The 24,778-nt window shown below is 38.4% G+C and overlaps 1 protein-coding gene across 4 annotated transcripts in view; it reads left to right on the top strand.

The window, feature by feature from the left end:
* The window catches only part of DYRK1A (dual specificity tyrosine phosphorylation regulated kinase 1A), an 88,795-nt gene that overhangs the window by 44,598 nt on the left and 19,419 nt on the right, over positions 1-24,778 (top strand). For 2 of the 4 annotated variants that reach the window (XM_086618232.1, XM_086618239.1), the window contains exons 1-2: positions 20,185-20,398; positions 21,401-21,406. In XM_086618232.1, the coding sequence (XP_086474358.1) occupies positions 20,266-20,398; positions 21,401-21,406 (139 nt within the window). In that variant the 5' untranslated portion in view covers positions 20,185-20,265. Of the gene's footprint in view, positions 1-20,184; positions 20,399-21,400; positions 21,407-24,778 lie in introns of those variants that run through there. The other 2 variants (XM_086618213.1, XM_086618222.1) reach the window with 1 other exon arrangement.

Genomic DNA, 24,778 nt, shown 5'->3' on the forward strand with positions numbered 1-24,778 from the left:
TCACATTGGAAGAGTTCTCCCTATGCCAGGAAGATACTCTGCCTCTTTTTAGATGAGGAGCACAATCTATCTCAGTCTTCTATTTGTTGAAGCTTTAAACCCTAGGCAAGACAGGAGCACCAGCAAGTTTCAAGATTCTCTCCACAGATAACTTTTTTCAGCCTCAGAATCAAGCAGTCTTGAATCCTATGCCTTTTGAGAAGGGGTAGTTGTCTCCTGGTTCTTAGTCTGCAGTGTGCCAGGGTGCAGACCTCTGATTTGCTTTGTGGTCAGAAGAATAATCTCCCTTTCTTCTGTGAGGTGTCTCCCAAGTTTTTCAGGCCTTCTGAGAATTCAAGAGATGTTCACCGTAATGTCATATCCATAAGTACAGTAGAGACAGACCATTTAGAAAAGCTGAAAGAGAAACAGAGCATATGCAACCAAAACGGCAGTCTGCAGTTAAACTCTGGGCCAACCTTATGACGGTTTCTGTATCTATAGAGAAAACAGTGCTGTGACCAAATATAAATGTGTTTCGTGGTTTGCTACTGAGGACTTCGCTTCCCTTGAAAGTCTATGGAGGTTGAAGTGGAGCTGATTGGGGACTTCATTGCTACTACAAACTTGTTTCTCATGCCCAAGAAGATGGTTTAGCTTGCTTTCTCTATTTGATACTGGGAGCATTTCAGAGAAGTCCCTCCATGGCCTTTGGACATGCCTAGGTAGGAAGACAGATCAGGTTACTTTCTTTTCCATCTTTTCTACAACTGTGGAACCCACAATGAACTGTCAGCACATGAAGAAGGCTGTCTCTGACTTGAGTCCTTTTAATACTGTTTATTCATCATCAGTCTCTGTGCAGCTCTGCCTTTCCATACAATTCCCATTTTGTAGCATAAAGTTTAATCATTGCTGACATTTTGAAACATTAGATTGTTGGCTAAAGGTGGCCAATACCATGGCACTCTCAAGAGTCTACCATGCTTCCTTCTCACAAACAATGGCAAACCCAATTTTTCCATTTCTGTCCACCCTCTTTTGTTCCTAGAGATGTCAGGAAGTCTTCCCTTACTCTTCTGTGGGGCAGAGGAAAAGAGGGGAAGTCCTCTATGGCACTTCCTGTTTGTACGTGATAGGGCTCTGTGAAGTTGCTAAGAATTGTAGCATTTCTGCAAATTCCTACAGAGATCTTGAAGAGCCTGTCTGAGATTGACATTTTGAAACAGTTTTGAGCGAGCTTGTAGAGTGATGCCTGTGAACAACACCGTATTGCTTTCAACCCAGATGCTTTGGCAAATAGCAGCTTCATGTGTTGCCACTGCTTGGCATAATGACTGATGCTACAAAGCAGTAGCAGGTGGTTTGGATTTTTTCTGCTCATTCTGCACCAAGTCCCTATTTTTTGCAGTGGCTTTGGAGTACAATAAACAATATTACTCTTTTTGTGGTAAGGATTTTAAACTCTTATGTGCACTTGGTAAAAAGTTGGGCTCAGTGGCAGTCTACTAGATGTGGATACTAAGTTACCTAGCTCTCATTTTCTTTTACAGACATCTTACAGGTGACAGATACTGTGCTTGTTTTGTACTTCTCCCCCCCAGTTCATCACTGTAGTAATAGAAAGTCCTATTACTTTGAAGATTGTTTTATTAACTGCTCTAGTTTATGCCCTACTGTTGGTGATGTTCCTTCTGTATCCCTTTTCAAGCATCTATTCCCACAATAGCTTAACATAGCCCTCAGTCTGTGGTGTCTGCTTTTTCAGTCATGAGGAGGAGGGCACTTCAAACTTTTTCCCTCTTATCTTAGCATGACTCTTCTCTAGCTAGTAGACGCTATTAAAATGCGCATCTTCAAGTGTACATTTTCCAGAGTCCTCACAGGGGTAGCTGCCTGCCATACATGAAGCAGGGTGTTTCATAAGCCTTGGCTATATTAGCCCATTGATTCCATAGAGCCGAAGAGATAACATGCCTTATTATCGTAATGCTTGGATTAGGAAGTTTCCTGTTCTGTATATTCTTTTTTTTTTTCCTCCTTAAAAAAAAAAAAAAAAAAAAAAAAAAAAAAAAAAAGAGAGATTTTGTTATTTCTAAATCAGGTAAATTTATGTTTCGTTCTTGTACTTCACTGAGAATGAAATTTAAAATTTACCATAATGCTGAAGCTTTGAAATACATTGGTACCTAACCTTTTAAGATAAAGAGACCATGTGTTAATTGTTTCACTTTTCTTGACTCGCAATGCCTAGACCCTTGGTAACATGATACGTTGGGAGGTTGTGGTTCTTTTGCATTACAGTACAGTCGTGTCTGATGCCTGTAAATGTAATGTTCAGTATGTGCTTATGAACTGGAAGTATACTCTGACCAGACCACTGGCACAGTTGTGTTTGAAACTCCGTAAGAATTAAAAGCCTGCAGGGGTTAGAACTTCGTTAGCATTTATGCTATGAACTGAACTTGTGATGATCTTTTCACAGAACACAGTTGTTAGCTGAACCTTGAAGAATTGCTTGTCTGTTTAGTGTTTGGATCCCATTAATATTTTTACATAATCCTATTTCCTTAAAAGCATTCAAGTCTGTTTCCTTAGGTGGAATGTTCTCTCTCTGAACCTCTGTGGAAAGAAGAAAACCCAAACCAAATGCAAAACCATGTCTAACCATCTAGTCAGATTTTCCTTGGCATAGTTTATATATCCTTCAGGAAATGGCAGAATGATTTCTTCCCTCCCTGCCCCATTTCTGCACCCGTTCTGAAGTAACCTGTCTTCTGGTGGCCAGAGTGTACCTCACTATGTCTGCATTGCTCCCCATATTGATACTGCAGATGTGTGGCAGAGGCAGCTCTGAGAATTCCCATGTAAAACCAGAGACGGATGGAAAGAGAGACTTCAATGTTACAGTTTAAGCATGACAATTGGAACACAGTCTTTGGTTTATCCATCTTCTAAAGTGTCCCTAGAGGAGAGAGGTGGCATTTTTTTGGAAAGGAGGAGTCCAGTCATGGCAAACGTGAACTCCAGTGTCTGCTTACAGAGTGTTTGCAACCTAGGAATAAGATCTATAAATGCATGTAGCTGAAGATGTAAACAAAATTTAAAGGTTTTAAATTTGCACAACTCTGGTACTTGAATGGTGTTGGTCTCATTGTTAGTCTTGGTGTGAGAAAACCCACCAACTGTAATAGTTAGTTGTAATTTTTTAATAATAGTGTGTAGTTTATACTAGAAACAGTAAAGCCTTTGAAGGAAATGCATGAGTAATGTAATTACTTCAAAAATAATTTTCTTAGGTCACAGTATTACCCTAAAGGAATAGCGATACTGTTTTTTTGTTTTGTTTTGTGGGTGCTTTTTGCTGTTGTTTTGTTTTAAATTTTTCTGGTTTTCAATTTGTGCTACTCAAGAGAAATGAATGCAATTTACAGTGAGCCCTACTTTGGGGTCGTATTGTTGTTTGGATTAATGAAACCTGGCATCACTGTCTTTTGGTAGTTGCTAGCTGCAAGTACTCTTCAACTATACTTAAGTTTTTTTCTCATTGAAAGCTAGTACTTCAAAATGATACAAATCAAAAGAATTAAGTACTTAAAAGCATGTGTATTAAAATTAAAGCAGGAAATTGGTCTTTCAAATAAGAGCTTTGGAATTGTGAGGTTTCACTGCACTTGAGAAAGCTTGGGTTTATTTCTGATTTTAGTTGGAGTTCTCTGTGATTAGCAGTAGCTAGATACGAAAATGCTATAACTTTTTACTGGAGAATGATTTGGTTTTTAATGACTTAAGAAGTCCGAACGCAGTTGTCAGAAAGTAAAGACTGGCTTGAGACAGCTATTGTAAAATGCTCGTGTCAGAATATCGGTTATCAAACCATTGAAAACACAGCAGAAAAATGATTTAGCTACAATTTACAGCTTGTGAATATTTTATAGAAGAAGATAGTTCTGGTGCTTCCAGTCTACTTTGGAGTTAGGTGAAAACATTTTTGAATGTTATTATGTTTATCAACAGTGACACAGATTGACATGGACAGCATGTCTAGGAGTTTCGAAGTATTCTGTTTTTTAGAAACTACATCAGAATTCCTGGTTTTAATAGAGAGTATAAAAACAGTGTACTGTCTCCAAATGTAACATAAGTGCTGTTAGTTGCCAGACTGAGTATATACTATAAACTTCTGTTTGAGTGAAGTAAACTATTTTAAGATCACATGTGAAATCAGCCATTGAAGGCATTCACTGGAATCATTACACCAGCAGATTCCCCATAATTGAGGTGTAATTTATAACAGTAGATTTTTGTTGTTGTTGTTCAATTTGTCACTTAAAAAGCCTTCTATCTGTGTATCTAAGTCTAGAAAAGGCTTCTCTTTGACATGAATTAAGTGTATGATATGTTAATTTTTTTGCTAGCATGGCAATCCCGAATAAAGCGGTGTATAGCCAGTTTGAAATTCGTAAAGCAAAAAGACTTGGGATATCAATAGGGCTCTGCGTTATCCGAATCCTGCAAGTGCAAGGAGGGGACATAGCATAAATTCTGAAAATACATGCTTGCCTATGTACCAAATAATTTCATTTTTACAGTTGGTTTTACTTTAAAATTTTCAGCACTTGAAATCAGATTAAATCTACCTTTATGGTTAACATCAGAATATAAGTTGGAGTGACGTAACATAGTGAAACAGTTTGAAAATATATATTATTATTTAACTATGGTGTAGAGTTAGAAAGATTTTTCATCAGTTCATAGTTCTGTATTTATTCAAACTACAAAGTACTTTCAGATCCTCCCCCTCTCTCCTGAAAGCTGTTTTCTTTGGTCAGGTATTGAATAATTTATATCATGTGAGACTATTGCACATGATGTATTCATCCCTTGTTTAGCTCTTACATTAATGGTTTGGCATGCTAGCTGTACATTGATATGGTAGATGCTTTCCATTTTTTCTGTACCAACTGTTTAAATATATCTTGTGCCTCAGTAACTACAAATGGGAAATGACTTGAATTATTCTATTTCCCTTGATGGTTTTAGTGCATGTATTTTTTAATATATATGTATTTGTACAATAGATTAAAGGAGAGCTTTAAAACTGATTCAGATATTTGTGCTAACCTTATATTATGTTCAGCTGGAAATGCATGTGGAATCTGACAAGTGAAGTTTAGACATTAGGCTAGCTGTTAGCCACAGGTATTGATTAGGTACAAAATACTGCGTGTTTTTTCATCTCTTGTACGGATCGTGTGGTTTGATGTGTTGCCATGTAGCAGGTAATTTGTATTCAGTCTTTAATTAGTTTTGCACTGTAAACTGAAAATGGTAAGTAATGTTATTTATATTCTCTTCGGAGGTGGGGAGAAGAGAAGGCGCTGCACCAATACAAGAAACTCTTACTTAACTGCTGATAAAAGTATTACTCAGAGAGGAGGGTTGAGCAGACTAGGAGAAGGATTAGTGCTGGCCCAGGCTGGATTGCTTGGAAAATCTTGTAAGCCTATGGTCAGATAACACTCTGCTGCTGCTGCTGCTTGCTGCTGCTTACTGCTGCTGCTGCTGCGCTGTTACAGGGTTTGCTAGATGAGTATAAATCAAAAAGCAGTAATTTAGTTTAAAAAGCTAACATGAGATAAAGAATAGATGGAATTCATTTTTGTATGCGTCAAAGGGTTTGGTGGCACATACTAAGATAATCGTATGTATTTTAGGACAGGAAATATTTTAGTAGTTTTACTATTGATAAAATTTCCAAAATGAAGTTGTTAAATTTTTCTAAGCGAGGGAGCCAGTAAAACTTGAATTTCTGTTAGCATCAGGCTGTGGAACTGACATTTTGGGCACTTTTAAAAAGCACATTCTGTGATTCAGATCTGAAAAGTTTTGAGTGTCATAGAGATTGATAAAGAAATAGAGAGCCTCTCTCCTCTTTACCGATGACCCAGGTGAGTGGCGGACAGAAAGTCCCAGCCCTCCTTCAGCTGATCGGCGGGCAGAATAGTGTCACGATCCTGTGAGGGTTTGAGACACAGAGGCTGCTGCTGCTGCCGTTGCTTTACATCCTGTACCTGGTGTGTACCTGGACAGGAGATGTCGGTTGACAGTGTCAGGCACCTTCCACAAGCACTCAAGAGCGAGAAACACACAACCACCGGTCTGCCAGGTGAGTGAATTGCAGTAGCGCTTTCACATCACTGTCGGGCGGTGGAAAGTGAAGTAAAACATGCACAGGATCACTTGCGTCCGCCGCGGCATAGAGGGAAGCCGTGCAGCTGCGTTCTGCTTTTGAAGAGAGAGGCAGTTGCTTGCAGAGTAAGTCTGTCAGTCTTTGCGTTTAGAGACTTCATTTGAAGGGGGCTGAGCGATGCCGGTTTTCAAAATACACATCTCTGCGTGTGGGAAGGGAACCTGCTGAGGAGTGCTGGAAGCGGTGATGGGCAGTAGCTGCTGTACTCCCCTGTGTATTCACACTGTCATATGCAGAGACACTTAACGGCAAATACCCTTTCAGATAAGCTTAATTTTTTTAATGGGTTGGGTAAAATTGCTCATTTCTCGTAGGATACTTCAGCTTCTTACATTCAGTCTTTATTGGTGGTTCAGTTTGGTCAAATGAACTGAAACTCATTTACTGAAATCTGTCAGTGGGGTAAATAATGAAGGCGGTTCTTTAGTCTTTTTCCTCTTCCTTAAAAGCAAGCAAACAAACAGAAATTCAGTGCCTGTGAAAAAGGGGGTGTATATGCTGAGTAGCAGGTACTGCTCTGATGCAGTACAGCAGCCCGCATAATTTTCTAGGGTGATCTAAGCGAGCCAGTGAAAGGGAACTTCCCTGCTCCTCACTGCTGTGTAAAACCCTCTGAAGAATTTTAACAGAGCGGTATGGAGAGCGTTCGAATGCGATCTTCTCCGGCTATTTCAACACCTCGGCCCTTGGCGACGCCTTCCTCAGGCCGTCCCGCGGCAGAGCTATTTTGCGGGAAGGGAAGTTTAAATCCTAATGCAGCGCTTAGCTGTAATCCCCGTGTATCATTACTGCATTGCCCTGCCCTTGCTGTGGGGGTGAAATGTAGAACACGAGTCTAATCCTCGGTAGATGGAGCTAATTTTGCTTTAAACTTGAAAGTGTTAACAACGGCTCGAAAATGTGACAAAGCTCAATTGCACGGCTTGTTTATGGCTTGTTTTCCGATTGGACAATAGGCAGCGGCTCTGCCCTGGCAACTGAGGGCTGCGATTTGCATAGCCCCCTCCGATTGGCCACTCGCCCGCCGAGCTGGCCCAATCAGGCGGCGGGCCGTCGGCGGTAGGCTATGCTAATTAGGCGCTGTTGCTGGGGCGCGGGGCGGTGTCGCGCGCCGCGCTGCTGCCTGGCGTTGCCTGGTGAGCGGCGCTGACAAACGAGCAGTTAACGATCCGCCGCGGCGGCGCGGGCTCCGAGCGGCAGCGAGAGGAGGAGGAGGAGGATTTAATTGCGCTTCAGTCTCGCCCTCTCGCGCTCTCCTGCCCGTCTGAATGTGTGTGTGTGCGTGCACCTACGTGCGTCTATGTATATTAAAAAAAAATGTGTGTGTCTATGTATACGCCACGTTAATTAAAAAAAAAAAAAAATCTTCACTGGAATAGCGTGAAACCAGGAAAGAGTGCTGTGCGGATGGAAGAGGGCTGTTCTTGCTCTTTCCCCACTTAATGTCTTCATTTTTCTTCCTTTTTTTTTAAAAAAAAAACAAACCTAAGGTGCCTTATATTGAAGCAACCAGATTTATGCAGAAAGCGTGGCTATTTAACGTTAGTAAAGTCAGCTTTAATATCCCTACTTCCTAAAATGCAATAACCTCTGTATCCAAGAAGAGTATTTGTAGATGGTGTTGAATATAGAATAATCTATTTCTAGAACACACACTTGCCTTTTAAAAATGGTGTATTCACATGTCTTCCCTCCCCCCCTCCAAAAAAAAAAAAAAACCAACCCACACCAAAAACCAAACCCCACCTCAGCTGTAACAGTTGAGTCTGGATTTTTTTTGTGATATATATCATTCCTTCCTAAGAATATTGGGAAATCTTATCTTAAAATGTTTTCGTTGCTTAAATCTGTGTCTGTCTTTTTTTTTTTCCTGGTTTCCAAACCTGCTTTTTCTTCCATTCGATCATGGATTACTTTACCTTCTTCAGTTCTGTTTCCCAGTCCCTCCCTCTGTCTTCCTTAGCTGTCCAAATTGTGGGCTTTCTTTGTATAACTACTCACATTCTTTCTGTCCATCTGAGTAAAACTCACTGTAAGGTTAATGAATTATTTAGCTGAGTAAATCCATCTACATAGGCTCTGTGTTCTTCCCCCCGCTCCTCACTCATCCACTTAGCATAGATATTAGCAGATGTCTGAGGTTTGGTGACACCTATCATTTACTAGTAATGATGGAAATTACTTTCACTGGCATATTTTTGACCAGGTATAACCCTGGTGTCAGCAGATTTGGAATCCTTTGAATTCAGTCAGAATTAGAATTTTGGTAAAAGTGGTTCCATTTGACAACTATTTTTTGTGAAATATTTTTTGAAAAACATTTGTGCACAAAATACGTTATTTTTTAATTTTTATTGTTTTTTAAATTTGGATTAATTGGTACTTTAATACCAAGACAACATACAGCATTTTCATGATTTAATGGTTATACTTAGGATGAAACAAGTTTTGTTTTTTAAACTAAACATTGGAGCGCTTTAGTTCATATGAGTGATAGTGTGCGGCAATTTACAAGTTGCACTCATCATGAAGACCAAAGCTTACTGTTAACAAGCAGTCTATGATTAAATCTGATTTTTACTTTGGTGGAATTTTAATTTTTTGACTGTTTTGTAAACGCTTCAGAAATCTGACAGTGGAGGTAGATATAATTGCTCTTGAATAAAGCAAACATTTTCTTTTAATATGGAAACTTGGTGATTTCTAGTGCATTTTAGAAGCTAAAAACTAAGATAAAATATAGTTTATGTATACTTGAAGTGGAATTTACTTGAAGCGGAATTTACATGAAGCCTTCTGAAATGTTAGTGTAGAGATTCCTTATGGCATTTTTAATGGAACGACTTACATACAGTTTAAATTGACATGATTTTATGTCACTAAGTTTCTGTTCTCTGTATTTTGAGACTACCATGACTTAAAGGAGAGAAATACTTTATGCTTTTTTACTTACCGAATTTGACAGAATGTTCTGTATAAACAGTGTTTTCTATTTGTATTTGTGTTTTTCACAGGTTGGACTGGGAACTGAAGGACAGGTGTGGGCCTTTCACCTAGATTAAATATGCTTACATAGTTGGAATGAAGTAGTTTGTTTTTAAACCTTTGTTTGGAATAATATTCACACTTCATTCTTTGTTTCTGTTTTAAAAGCTGTTATGAACTTTCACTGTGATTATCAAAAAACTAGATCTCCATTTTCCTCGGGTCTTTATAATCCCTCTTTTTAAATGGCAGGCTTTTCATTAAGTAAGAAAACTTAGAAACCACATAACGTTAGAATAATTACATAAAATCATAAAATAAGCATAAATTTGTAGGGGGAGAGAAAAAAGAAGTGTCAAAACCCTAGCCCGTGGCACATTTGCACCAGCATTGGTGTCCTCTGAAGAATGATTGTTTTATTTCTTTTGAACATTTTAATATTTTTTTTTTTCAGTTTTAAAGTAAATGTTATTCCCCGTCTTTAAATATGGTTTATTAAATATTCAGTAATTAAGTATTGATTGCTCAGCTATTTGGTTTTACTTATTCATTTGGCATGAAGTTAATACCATGTTGGGTTGAATCATCAGCCAAACTACTTGAATTGGACCAGTGTTTCTCAAGCAACAGGTTTATTATGAAGAGGTGGACAGAGTTACAAAGTGGTAGGAAAACTTTGGAGAATATTAAGTGTGTATTAGAAAAAGATAAAACCTGCAATGATAAATACCTTGGCGTGCATTCAGTTGCACAGTTGAGAATGTTTCTTCTTCTCTAAATACTAGGATATCCTCTCTTGGAGGATCACATGGAGGCAGTGTGTCAAAAGGGGGCTTAAAAAAAACCCTAAACCAATCACCCAACAGTAGAATAAACAAAGTTGCTGATGGGAAGCCCCTCAGTGGTTTCCCTAGTTGATATCATTGCCTCTTTGCAGAAGGGCAGCCTTAATTTTTGTTGCTATTCTGCAGAGGGCATCAGGTGGAAAAGGCAAGTTCACAACAAACAAGAGGAGGTGGTGCTTAATGTCACCTGTGAGTAAGCTGTGAAGTCTTTTGCCATGTAATCTTCTGGATGCTAGAAGCTGAAATGCATAAAGTGATTCAGAAAGTCCATGGAAGAAAAGGATGCGTGATATATATGTGTATATACATACTAGTCGCAAAGACTCTGCTTCATGTGATTCCTGGACTGGAGACTAGATGAACACTCCAGGCCCCTACTGCTGTATGCTTGCCCGGTTCTCTTCCGAGACGACTGCTGGTGGCCGCTTTGAGAGCCAGGACGTTGATCTGAATGGATCTCTGGTTTTGATATATGAGTAATTTTTATGTTAGTGCCCTGTTGTTAGAAAGAGCTATGTTACTATTCAGTCCTCAGTCCAACATGAATCAAGTACCCCTTCTTGTTTGGTTTTGTTTGCAAGCAGAAATGGTCATCCATTTCACATCTCTCTCATTTGGTTTACTTTTTCAAATTCTTGAAACCTAACCTGTAAAGCTGCTCCTCTGTGGAGCTCTGTAAAACAGATTTACCTACTAGTATGTGTTCCTTGTCATTGTAAAGTCTTTGAACTTCTATATATACAAAATTAGAAATTTAAAATAATGGAAACCTTTTGTGTTTAACCTGTGTCTCCCTGTTTTTCTGCAGAATAGGGTAAAATCCAGTCTGGTAAGGATATTGCAGAAGGAAATTGTTTTTTGTGAATTACATAGATAAAAAACAATGACTGTTCTATAGAATATATATGCAGACAGTAATAATTTTATTTGGAGCACAGTCTGAGGAGTGTCAAGGGATATAATGTTAAATACAATGAAAATAAAAAGATCTATTGTATGGCAACCTATTCAGTGAGCACTGCTTCCATTCTGTCCCTGAAAATAAATAGGGTATTCATGTAAGTAAAAAGTATCCTAACTTATTTACATAGAGGCACTAAATTAAAACTGTAGAAGTATTCTGGTGTTTCCTAACTTCTGTGCACAGTACTCTTTAAATTTTAATATTCTTTTAGTCCAGTGTACAGCTAGGTGGAGGCTTCTGGTCTATGTGAAGGCCGGTACCTATGTTCAATTCTCACTGTTTACTTGTGGGGCTGTAGGTTTTTTTCAGATGTGCTGTTGGGCAGCCTGCTTCTCAAGAATAGAAGTGTGAAAGCAGAGCTCTCTAGATTTTTTACTTTGAAAGTTAGAGCACTTGTGTTTTGTGTAGGTTTTAGCTGAGAATTTTGGCAGTCTTGGGCTTCATCTATATAAAAAGTAGTTTCACTTTTGCAAAATTTTCTTAGTTCTAAGATTGTCCACGGTATACTCAAAGTAATATTTATATGTTAATGAAATATACATTTATATAGTGTTGCCAATGGATTAAATCGTAAGTTGCTCAGGAGTTTCAGAAATTTCCTTCTCTTGTTGTGGGATAGCTGTAGTGACTGGTGGCATTTAATCTTGCTGGTACCAGATCTTCAAAGTGATTAAGGAGAGATACATACCACAATCTCTCCCTGTCACAGGTCTGAGCCACCCACCATATTTCTACAGCAGAGGGAACTAGTGTACCCCGAGTACAGGCCTTACTGCACAAAAGCTATAAAGCACATGCATGCAAGTCCTCTCCAAAGCCCACCTCCTGTTGCAGCTCATCCAGGGAAGAGGATAGCTAAGACAGACACAGCACTGTCAGTACGGTTAATGAAGCCTACTCTTGGCCTGTCTTTTCTCCAGGTTTCTTGCTTTGTCTCTGCCGTATGACCAGACACGTGACAGGCAGATCATGTCAAAGATCTGCAAATCATTGGGAAAGATGGTACCCAGAAGTAATTTTATGTCACTTCCGAAGCGCTTCGTCCTGCATCTTCTCTGCAGCTTTGTCCATAGAGCACAAGCAGGAGGATTCTGTGGGCTGGGTGTATTGGGTTAGTGAACAGGACTCAAGAGGGTCGTTGTTTCTAAGTTTAGGGCTTAATTTTGCTTTGAGAGAAAATGGTGTTTGGGATTTCTGTACAGGGAAGTTGACTGAATAGTTATTGTAGAATAGCTTCTGAAGTAGCCATTCTTAATAATAGAATTCCTCCACAATAATATAGTTCCTTCAGAGGAGGAGGAACTAGTGTGGGATATTTATAACGGAGTTGTTTGTTCTACAGTAGCTGCTGCAGGTAATTTCCCTTTGTTCTCTGGGTTCTCTCAGCTTTCCTCATTCCAGAGCAGGCTGAGTGAAGTCCATGTACCTTCGCATTCTCATGCAGTCATTTTAAATGCAGTGCATGAGAACAATAGGCAAAGGAGCATTTCAGTAGAGCAGTAGTTCACTTAGAGTTCAGGTTGGCATTTGCTTATTGCTTAAAAGATGATTTTCTAAACTCCAAAATCCCAAGTGCTTGACATTTATTATGCTTAGGCAGAACTTGGTTGGGTCTAACTTGTCTTAAATGTGGGTTTATTTGAACAGAGAGTTCTCAAGATACAAGTGTTTGTCTCTATAGCTAATCACTCACTGTCTGTTTTGGGATGTGCTAATACAGTGCAGAGGTGGTTGAGTATTAAAGCAATGCAGAGATCAGTCTTCTCACTTTTCCAGACTCATTTCTTAGAGGTATACTCAATTTGATAGCTGAAGTATCGTAATGTTCATTGGTACTGAGAACTTTTCCAAGCATGAGTTTTGAAAAACAAGGTTGACCAAAACTCTGCAAAACTATGAACTTTGCAAAAAATATGTCGATCTTGTGTGAAGAAAGAGCTGTACAGTTCCTCAATTAATATAGGATTTTCTTTGAGGAGACATTTCGCTGTTTTCACATTGGGTAATTTAATTACAGAAAAAAAAAACAAAACAAAAACATTAAGAAGAAGGTGGATACCTTCATCTGTGGTGGGAGAGCAGGGATTGGAAACAAAAAAGTTTGGAGTCTGAAGCAGTTATCTACAGTACTAAGAACTCCTGTGCTTGGTCTGTGGTGTAGGCCCACAAGCTCTTGAGCTCTGAGTGTGGAAATGTGAATACCCATTGTGGTGAATGATACAGTTCACACTTTTATTCTCTGGTCGTGTTTTCTAGCAGGTTCTCATTCAGCTGGGAACATACCACTGAGATGGATCACCTCTGCACATTGCTGGATGACCCAAATAGCAGAGATGGAATAGGAAAAGAGAGCATGGGGCAGGAGGGAGAGGAGGTGAAAGGAACCTCAAAACATTTAGGGTCAAAGCAATGATCTTTATAGGGGAAAAAGTTGAAGAACAGGAAGAAAAGTACTAGCAATGCCAAGAGAATGAAAGAAGGTGAGTTGTACAGAGGAGAAAGTTTCATACTTCAAAATGAGATGACCCCACAGTCCAGGATAAACCTCCAAGGAATATTGCCACCGATTCCAATTTAGTTCTGCATTATTTCTGCCAGTTAAATGCTATTGTGCTGTACTTTACTGGTCTTTAATTTATGGATCTGATAAGAAAGTCTGCCTCTTCTTTGAGCTGAGTTGAACAAAGAGGTGGGAAAATGGGGACAGTGACATTATTAGGGAACAGCCAAAGCATTCTGTGGAAGTAGTAATCACTGCTTGGAAGCCAGATGCAGAGGACTTAGGTACAGAAGGGGCCATGAAGTTGTTATAATTTCAAAAGCAATCAGTTACCTGGATAGCAGGTTCTCAAATGCAAGGAATGACTATGTTTGAACTTTTAGAAGTATGAAATAGAACACTGGTGTGACTTTCACTGCTTTTACCTGCTTCATCTTGCACAACAGTCAATAAACAGTGAAATATTTTTAAGGCTGTTGCAAAAGTTATGTTGTCAAGTAGAGAACTCTGTCTCCTGATGTCATGAAATCAAGATCAGCTGCTGCACTGGAAGATGCTTTTGTCAGTCTTAAAGGCAAGCTTGTATAACTCACAGTGATCCTTTTTCGGTGTTAATTTTTAATTGTGAGGTAAGTAGGTATGGAGAAATATTAAAGAAATCTCACTTCTTTTGATGTTTTAATGATTTTAATAGCTGAGAGTGTCTCCTCTTCCATCCCTCACTATGAGTGTACCTGAATAGAATACTTTGGTAGAACTGTGATAGAGGGACAAAGAGATTTACATTGAGAAGCAGCGTCTATATTTAATGAATTGAGTGACAGAAATGCAAAGAAAGTATCTAATTGTTATGAGGATTTTCAGATGCAGTGTCACATGACAGAGGAGCTGATCTAACAACTTCTCGATTCAAAGAGAGAACTCCTGTCACTAACTTTGTGCTGACATGTGTGGCACAGAAGTCTGGAAGGGACCTCTGGAGGTCACCTGGTCCAACCTCCCCCTGCTCAAGCAGGGCCACCCAGAGCTGGTTGCCCAGGACTGCGCCCAGCTGGGTTTTGATTGTCTCCCAGAACATGTTATGCACAGCTTCTCTGGGTGAGCTGTGCCAGTGCTCAGTTAGTGACTGGGGGAAAGGCTGTAGCACGGCTTTCAGTTTTATTCAACGTCACTCAGTCTTGTCCAGAGAACAGACTTTACAATGGCCCAGCTGTAGGGGAAAACTTCAATTTAAATTTTCATGTTCTTAGATACCGAATTTAAAGGACCACAATACACAGTTTTTATCAAGAACAGTGATCTGTTCTTGGGATGGCACACTGTCACCTGCAGCTCTTCACAGTCAATGGGTGAATATTTGTGCCTTGCTTTATGTTGAAAGGAGAAGGCCAGCTGTGCATTGCACTTCTTGGTTACCTTATGATACTTTCTTTTGCGAGAAGGTAATGTTTAAATGAGTTATGTAGACTGATGTAAAAATGGGAATAACAGAATCTAAAATGGATGAGGTAAGAAATTGAATTTTGAAATGGCATTGAGTTTTTAAAAACTATGCAATATTGTACCAAAATTTTTCCTCTATTAAACCAACTGTAGTTCATTTATAGACTGTTCATTTATAGACTTTATAACTACCATCTCAAGTATTTTTCTACTTTGAGTTACTATTTTCTTTGATACTTGGAAAAGTAATTTAAAACAAACCTATTCTGAATGGGGGAAGTATTTCCTGTAATTACCAAATAAAGAAATATATTCTTGAACTTAGATTCTTCCACTGTGTTAACATGATGCTTCAAAGAAATAAACCCTACCTTTTTCCATACGATAGGACAATCCATTTTTGGAGTATCTGTATCTTCAGATAGTTCTGAGTTATGAACCTCTTTCGAGGTTACAATTTAAGTTCTCTCTATCATCACATTTATGATGTTGGTCCCCTTTTAAACATTTTCTTCTGGTTATAGGTACAGTGGTTTGCTTGTACTATAGTGTAGCATTTTATTAGTGCTCACATCTTCCTCAATTGTTACTTTGTGGAGACAGTAAATTTACAAAACTCAAGAAGTCGCTATTGTTATCATTTATATTTGGCTTATATTATGGTGTATGGAATGTCACTAATGAAACAGCATTCTGAACAGCTTCACTTCAAAAGAGCAGTTACATTCATGGCTGTAGGAGAAAGGGGACATAAGCTTTCAAGGCTCAAATAAGGCATATTTTCTGTAGCTGGACCTTCTTTACAACAAGTTCTGATTTAATCTCATCACAGGCAAATAAATGTTTGTTGTAAACTGTAAAAACCTAAACTGTAAACATACATAAAACTGTATATTTTTATGCCATTCCCTGAACTAACACATTAGGTAAGGCCAATTCGTAAGATAATTCTATCCCCTCTCAATCTAGTCTCTTCCCTTAAAGTACTTCATGCATAGAGATCTTGGCATACTTTTTGTTTCCCGTCACTTTGTTTCCTTCCCAAGGTACTTCACAGCATATAATCATTTGAACTTAAAATGGTTAGAAAGGAAGATTGGTGATGGACTAGACCTTGTTCCTTAGATATTTCTACCCTGCAGAAGTTAGGGATGTTACGTGGTAAGAAGTTCCTGTTGGTTTTAGTGTTCCCATGGTGGTCAGTTAGATCACTTAATCTAACTGAATGTCTGGAGCTCTCCAAATGAATTTCAGCCACCAAGAATTTTGTGAACCTTAATTAATGGATGTACACAAATGTTCATATTTCTATAGCTGACTGACTCCTAGGCCTAAAACTAAAGGAGGTCAAGATTGCTCTTCTAGCCAATTCTTCTTTCTCCCCTCATGTCTTCCTAACATGTCATTAGGTGTTTCTTGGCTCATAGTAGTAAGTTATGAGTGTTCTCTTGGGATTACCTGTACCGGGGTAGGATTGCAGGTATCACGGAACAAAGTCTGAAATGTAGTAAGGGCAGGTATTTCATTGGGGACCATATCCTGAACATTCCTTGTTTTTGTGGATAGCTAAGACTGCTTTCAGCAAGAGAAGTCTGTGAAGTCGTATGTCTCCGTTTCAGTGACAGTAAGATATCGTAAAGATGAAAATTACTTGACTACTGATGTTTTAGAGCCTGTAGTTACAGTTCTTAAACTTTTGACCCAGGTAGTTGTTGCTTATTGCTAACATGGTTAAGGGTTGATACCACTGTCTTCACAGAAACTATTAAAAATGCCTTTCTACTTGGTATAAGAACATGCTGTGCGAGGTAGCCGATTTCCATCCATCTACTTGTAACAGACTTCAGGTCATGGGACTGTATAGTCAGGCTCTTGTGTTTAATAGTAACCCATTTTCTGAGGTTCAGTGCTGCTCTGTGATGTCAGTTTACATTTCTACCAAAGAACAAGTGTCCTGTTGGATACAATTTTTATTTGTGTATCTTGACATCATAGGTTGCGTATGACTTATCTCCAAGCAAAGAGGTAAATGCTTGTTGGTCACAAATGCTGAATCTTCAAAAAAGTTTTAAATTGAATGAATAAAATAAGTTATTTGTCAAACTGCGGTTCTTAGAGTAACTTTGTGATTCTGCAGTCCAGTCACCTTGTTATAAATTATGAAGCTCTCTTTTCTGGGGCATTACTGTTGAATTAACTGAGTTAATTCTGTTAATAACTGTTGTCACTTTGGAAGACCAGGAAAGTTATAGCCTTGTTGTCCTGCTAATGGACTCGGGAGAGAAAGGGTGTGCAAGCATCAAAAGTTTAAAGTGGAAGTGAAACATCACTATTATGACTGTTCTTTGTGCGATGATTATACTTCTCATCCTTTTCTACTTTTCATCTTTTCTTCATTTTTAAAAAAAGTAGTAGTGCATTATTCAGTTTATCCTCAGATTTGTTGTGATCTTTTTGAGTGAGTGTCAGAAGATACTATGAAGTCAAATTGTAAATGAGAACTCTATACTACCAGGATTTTTGTGTGTATATATGTGTGCTTTCTGCTTTTTTAGGGACATGTGTAAGTGCAGGATTCTTTAAAATAAAATTTGTTTTTACTAAGTTATCTAATTTGCTAGATACCTAGTATGCTATTGGGATGTGGCCTGGGGTAAAAAATACAAGAAACAAAACTTCTAAAGTAGTTGGCTCTACAGTTTAGAATTTTAATTTTTGACTATCTGATTTAAATACTGTTTTGACTTTTAATTCAGTCACCATGATGTTACTAAGTGAGACCTTTTATTTTTTTTTCAGGTTAAGCAGAAAATCAGCAGAAATTAAAAGAGCAGAAAGTAGACATACCAAATAATGTCTTACCTATGTTCACCTATTCATACACAAGTGTTCAGTGTATCTTGAAAAGTAAATGTACACTAAATTTACCAAGTGGTATAGATGGCAGATTAACTCTGATTCTCTAGTAAAAATGGAGTTTAGATATTAAGAAAATACTGTTGTGAGAAGAAAAATATATATGGTTTTTACATGATCAAGGTGACGGATGCGTTAATATAGAAAGGAACCATGATATCTTTGAGAGAGATCAGCTGATGCATTAGTCTTTGCACGTATTTTTCCCCTGTATTTAAATGAACTTATGAAGTTCATAATACGTATTTTTAAATTTAAAAAAGGCTACAATCTGTTGCCCATTTCATAGGTGAACGTACGATGTTACTTGGAATGAAAACAGAAAAAGATGCAAGTATTTTAGTCTACATTCAGATATTAACTCGTATTTTCAGTGAATCTTTAAATGTTGGGAGGATAGTTTCACTTTCAGAGCTTACTAGGATCTGTATTTGTGTAAAAAAAATCACAAAACAGTTTTTAATAGATGTTTTACAGAAGAGTTAGAGTAATTTTCTTTGCAATGTTAAGTTGGCTTAGCTTATAATGGTTTTAGGTCAGGAATTTCTTTATTTTATTTCCATTTGTAAGGTCACCTTGATACTTTATCATGTTACCAGAGGCCTCATAATGCACACCAAAAAAGTTTTCATATATCGTAGTTATTTCATGAAGGCTTTTTTGTTTGGTTGTTTTTGTTTTTGTTTTTTTTTTTTTTTTAGTAAAATGTTTGAAGATTTAATGAAACATTGCAAAAGTATGCGGGTGCTTGTGGGCAACCAGTTCATTTTCTGGAGCAGTTTGTTCTGTTGGTCTTTTAGTAGTACGGAATTGTAACACTGATGAAAAATACCAGTGGTCTGTCAGTGGGTATTTCACTGTGCAATTTTACTTCACCCCTTTTAAAGTAATAGTGATTATACTATGTATAGGATTTCTTATTTATAGATGTTTGAATATTATTTTGACTTTTAAATTTAATATATTTTTCTAAAATGATATTAGTGTAAAATGGTGTTTGATTTCATCCCAGTTCTTCAACTGCCCTTACAGATGCTGAGTCAATGATGCAGTATCATTTTCAATTTTTTTTTTTTCTCAACTTGAAACAGGTGGCCAATTGAGCAACCGGTTATTTTTAAGAAAGTCAAATTGATGGGTGGTGTTCATCTACTGTTTTCTACTGATTATATTTTCTTGCAAGGTTTTGATTGTAACGGAAATGGGGATTTCCCTTGCTGGTTGAGGTGCTTGATTATTTCACATCTTGCTTCTGAATTTAGTCTTTACCAATAATTGTGCTTCGAGATTTCAACGTCTGATTCCACACGTATTCCTTCAGTGGCAACGTTGGCTTCAGTGTGCCTGGCTGCTTGTCCCGTCCTGCTCTGTCTCTTATGTTGTGCCAACATGGCATCCATTTAGAGAATTTCCCCCCTCTGGCATAGTCAGAAAAAGCAAAAGGATGGATTTTAAATGTGAAACATGCTAAACTTTCATTAGCAAACAGTGAAAACCAAATTGTACTTTAATCTGTCCTCAGCTGCTAGAGGACAGTGGAGATGCAAGTAGACCATGAACCAATTAAATGCCATCTGATGGATGTCTGAAATGAGAGTTGAGAGGTGTGGGATCTGTCCTGGTTAGAGGCAGATTTTGTGCCTTTGGAGAAGACAAAACTTTTTTCTGACTTTCATGGAATCCATATGCAAAATTCATATATTTGAAAATAATCCCTGTCAAATTCTGATTGAGTTATGACAGGAAAGCTGGAGAGGGACTTTTTACAAGGTTATGTAGTGATAGGACAAGGGGCAATGGCTTTAAACTGAAAGAGGGTAGATTTAAATTGGATATAAGGAATAAATTTTTCACTCAGAGGGTGGTGAGGCACTGGAACAGGTTGCCCAGAGAAGTTTTGAATGCTCCATCCCTGGAAGTGTTCCAGGCCAGGCTGGATGAGGCTTTGGACAAAGTGGTGTAGTGGAGGGTTTCCCTGCCTATGGCTGGGGGGTTGGAATTAGATGATCTTTGAGGTCCCTTCCAACCCAAACCATTTTATGATTCTGTGTTACAAAAGAAATGCTACGGATCAATAGGAATAAATGATTAATGAATAATTTGTCACAATGAAATGTGAAGAAGCACTTCAGATAGGTAATCTTTTACATGAGCATTATTTCTGGGTTCATTGTGTATGAGAACCGTATGTTAAAACGGTGAAACTAGTAGTGTTTATAAGCTCTGTAAGCCAGGAGACGGAGGCTAACTGAGGTAAATGTTTTCAAGCCATTAACTGCATTAAAAACTCATTGTCTTTGCAGGAGGAGAGACTTCAGCATGCAAACCTTCATCTGTTCGGCTTGCACCATCGTTTTCATTCCATGCTGCTGGCCTTCAGATGGCTGGACAGATGTCCCATTCGCATCAGCAGTACAGTGATCGTCGGCAGCAGAACATAAATGACCAACAGGTTTCTGCCTTATCGTATGCTGACCAGATTCAGCAACCTCTAACATTAACAAACCAGGTAAGTGATAACAAAAAAGTCATTTTAGATGTAATAAGTCTTTCTGTAAATATATTATACACCCATAAATTGCAGGATATGGGCATATATTTTTGTGGGGTTTTTTGTTTGTTTGTTTGGGTTTTTTTAACTGATTAGCTCCTGACTTTTCAAGGATGGATGGGCGAGTAAGTTTCTGGAAGTTGTTTTTAAACATCTGGTGTATATTTATTGTGATTATTCTATTTTTAACATTTTTGAGATGAGAGGGGAGAAAGATTGTCCAAGTGAAATGTTAGAAAGAGAGTTTAATAATAGTTGTGGGACTTTTTAAGGACTGATGTTAGAATATGATTGCTTTGTTACTTGTTCTAATGGGTAGTGTTTTAATGCAGAGTCACTGATTAGTGTATTGGGAATAGAGAGGTTTGCACAAAAGACACATTTTATTAAGGAAGGTATGCTTTTTTGAAAAAAATTTAGCGAAATCTAAAGCTATGCTTTGATTGAGGTTTTACTACTAGTAATTTACTGCTTACTATTGCAAGGAGGTAAAATGAACATGGGGATTATGATGATTATGAATGCTTTTGAGCTGTCAAGCTCAGTGTTTCTTCCTAACTGCTTTTGAGTTAAGGGCTGAAGTGGCTTCCTAACTAATAGTGCTAGGTTGCTAGCCACAAGAGCTAGTACTGCCGAGTGTAAGAGAGAATTCTGTTGCTTTCTTAAAAATGGCACAGCCCAGTTGTGGAGATGCGAACGCAGATAGGTTTCAAAGCTTAAAATGCAGAAGTATGTAAGTCAGACCTTCAAAATTTGGTGCAGGCTGATGAGGCGTGTTCCACTTACAGAGGATCGAGAGTGAAGTCTTTCACTGCTACCAGATTCAGGTCTGTTCTTGTGTTCAAGATGGCTTTGGTATTAAAATCTACAGTACCATCAAGAGATGCTGTTAGTATTGCTCTGTAGGAAGGCACTTATGCAGAAAGAGTGAAGGATTAGAGGGGATGAGAATGGTCAAACTAAGTGCCAGGATATTTGATAGTAGGATTTTGGAGATCTGTAATGACTAGGGCTCTGTGAAGAATGACAAAGTGAATGGAGCTGGCAAAGGATGTCTTTGGTTTCATGAGAGCCACTCAGTAGGAAGAGTAAATCTGCTCATATATAATAGTGTATAGCTTGAGAAATCTACAAAGATATTTTATGTGACTTTTTTTTTAGGTTAAAGGTCCTCTAAAACCTCCACAATGAGGTTACTGAATCAGTCTGTCAATTAAGAAAACATATTGTGTTCCTTAAACCTTTCAAGTTACTTATCTAAGTGTTACATTCTGGCATCATATTTGTGAGCTTTAGTGTGCATTAGTGCTTAGTTCTTCGTGTTTTCAAACCAAAAAGCAAAATCAAAGAACTTTAGAACCATCCATTACTGTTTGTGATCACAATGGCTTTAAAATGGTAGCTGAATAATAGAAAGCTGAAGAATAGTTTTCAGAGAATAGCCAAGAATTACTGACCAAAGAATGCAGCCCACTGTAGTAAATGTAGGGAAAAAGCCATGGTTGGCTCTGGGAAGTTATTCAAATGAAGAAATGATCAACTGGCCACTTTGATAATGACAATTAAGCTATCCTTGCACCATTAACACTATTTTATGGAATCAATGTTTTTATTTTTCCAGTTCCATCTTTTTTTTTTTCTGCATTGTAGCTTCTGTCTTCGTATTATACTATAATTACGTGGTCTAAGTCTTTATAGTCTTCTGCCTAAGCAGCTCAGAATTGCTACACCTTTATCCATTGAAAGCTGCTTTCAGCACCATTGACTTTGATGGTGGGCAAGTTTTTGAAGTCTTCTGACTCTTTTTGCTTTTTGTGACTCTTTCCTCCTTTGAGTTCATGTGCTTGTCCCATCAACAAGTCGCGTAAAAAGTTCTCCTCACCAGATTCCAGGTTGATATGGAAGTTCTATATGAGCCTCTGTTGGGGAGTCTCAATGGCTTTTTGGCTTTGCACTGCACTTCTGGTTAATCTAATCCAACTAATATCTTTAAGCTAGTGAGTCAGATCATCTGCCCTAGACTTTGTGCAAAAAAGATTTTCTTGTTCTTTCTCTTTCAATATCTCTTTTGTCAGCTTTAGTTCATCTTGGTTAAAATGTAACTCTCACTCTTCTTTTCTTCTTATAAAAGCCATGACTCTATGAAGGTTTTGTGCTGTCTTACATTTCTTCGTTTCTGTGAACTGCCATCTTGCCTTTCACTCCAGAGGTAATCTGCATACCATCTAGGTTTTCAGGTCTAAAGGATACATACATCTTACAGATTCTTTCTTTATGACGTTTCTACAGGAGTCCTTTTTATTCAAGGTATTACCTTGAATATGCTGCAACTTTTTTCTCTCTGTCCTTGATAAAAGCAGTTCTGTCCTGTATATGTCAGTTCTGAAAAACTCTTGCAGAGATCATTTTCTGAGCTGTCCTGATGTGGTTGTTTCGTTCCTCTGTTGGAATCCCACCACTAGTTCTTTCTGTTGTTATGTATTTGTCTGTTACTAAAGCTTCTAGTACCAGACTAACCTTTTACTAATGGCAAACTCTCTTCAGGTGACATACGTCTGTGTTTTCAAGTATATATGGTTAAGAAGATCATGTTTTTAACTTGGGAAGCAAAAGGAATAGGCTAAATGTCTGTTCTAGAAGGCTTGATAGATTGATCTAATATAGCCATAAAAAATACGAGGAAGAAAAAGGTGACTTTTGGCAGATACAGGAAGTGTAATTCTTAAAGGGTAGATCCTTTTAATGCAATGTCTTGCATCCCGTCAGACAGACAAGAAGTTGGGTCTCTGAGATGTACTTTCCTAAAATTGCCTGATGCCAGCAGTGGTGGCCATCAGCAGCCTAGACGATTGGGTCTGTTTTGGTGCTACCAAATGGGCTACTTCTAGTAGGGTTCAAGCGTCTAACGGGTGATGAACAGCGAGTTGCCAGCCCCTTCGCTCTTGGCAGCGCTCCGTTACCTTGCTGGATCGGTAGCCAGGTGGGTCAACGAAGCGGGAGGCTCCCAAGGTCGGCGGGGGTTGCGCCGGCACCGCCAGGCAACACTCTTTCCCGAGCTCCAGCCCCCATCTGGTGGCCAGAGCGCCGCACTGCATCGCCTGTCTTCCTGCAAGGCGCTGCTCTGCCCAGCGAACTGCCTTTTGCTGGGAAAGTCTGCCCTCTCCTCTCTGAAATATTCCATCGTTTCCATAAACTCGCTTCCTACTAACTAACTCGCGGAGCAGCTTAGTGTATCTTGGAGTGAGCCTTTCATCGACGGATCGAGAACATGGCTGTTAGGAAGGATACTTTCTCCATTCGCTGAACTTGTAAACAGAGTATTTTGTCCAAGTCTGGACAAAACTGACTTGCTTGAAAATAAAACCCAGGATGAAGTCTCAGCTTTTGGGATGCTGAAGTTTTATAGGAATAATAGATATCAAGTAGTTCCTCTCTGAAAGTAAATTTCTTCAGGCTGCAGCCAGATAAGGATACTTACAAGGATACTCCTTGTCAGTTGCTGAGAGTAGCTGTTAAGTTTTACCGTGTAGAACAGCAGCATTTTCTGTAAACAATGTCATTTTGATAAATAGCAAAGATGATCTGCCTGATGTTTTTTCAAGTTATTTTTGTGTCTGTCTTTTTACTGAGGGCTGACTCCTCTTTTGGAGGAGTATTGTCTTGTTCGAGTTCCCGTAATGATTTTCATTCATAACCAAATAATGGGGAAGCAAGGCCTTGAATGTTAATTTATTGTTTTTATCCCCGCTCTGTCCTCCTTGGGTTTTGATTCGTAATGGCTTACAGACCACATTCTGGTATTTTATGAATCATTCACAATTGCAGATTAAAGGTTAGGAGACAGTAATTACAATTTATATTAAAGTTATATAAATTATGTGTATTTATGTTATATGTTACCCTTAAAGTATTATTTATATAATCTTCTCTTGCACCTATTGCTTTATGACTATGGTGGCCAAAACTTACTCATCTCTTTATTGGCAAGGAGCAAATAACAGGAAGATACTTCAAAGCCAACCAGATTGCTTTGTTTTTTGCTTATTTATGAGGTTTTGAGTTACAGTTAAAAACTTCCAGCTCTGTCCTTTCCCCAGTTCCCACCACCCTCAGCAGTTAGGCTTCAGGCTTTTGTTTCCCAAAAACTGCTGGATTGTAAGGGTTTACTTTAAATCTGTGATTCACCAAGTGCCAGGCCTGCTGACAGGATGGGATCCTGCTCTTGATTGTGTGCTCTTAACTCTCCTGACAAGTGCCAGCCAGAGCCATTTTCAGGAAAGCAGTAAGAGCGTGTGGCTTACAGTGAATAAAAAAGATGATATTTGTGGGACCTTTCTCCTTT

This window comes from Tauraco erythrolophus, chromosome 1, assembly GCF_009769465.1.
Source record: "Tauraco erythrolophus isolate bTauEry1 chromosome 1, bTauEry1.pri, whole genome shotgun sequence".
In the NCBI taxonomy this organism is placed as follows: Eukaryota; Metazoa; Chordata; class Aves; order Musophagiformes; family Musophagidae; genus Tauraco; species Tauraco erythrolophus.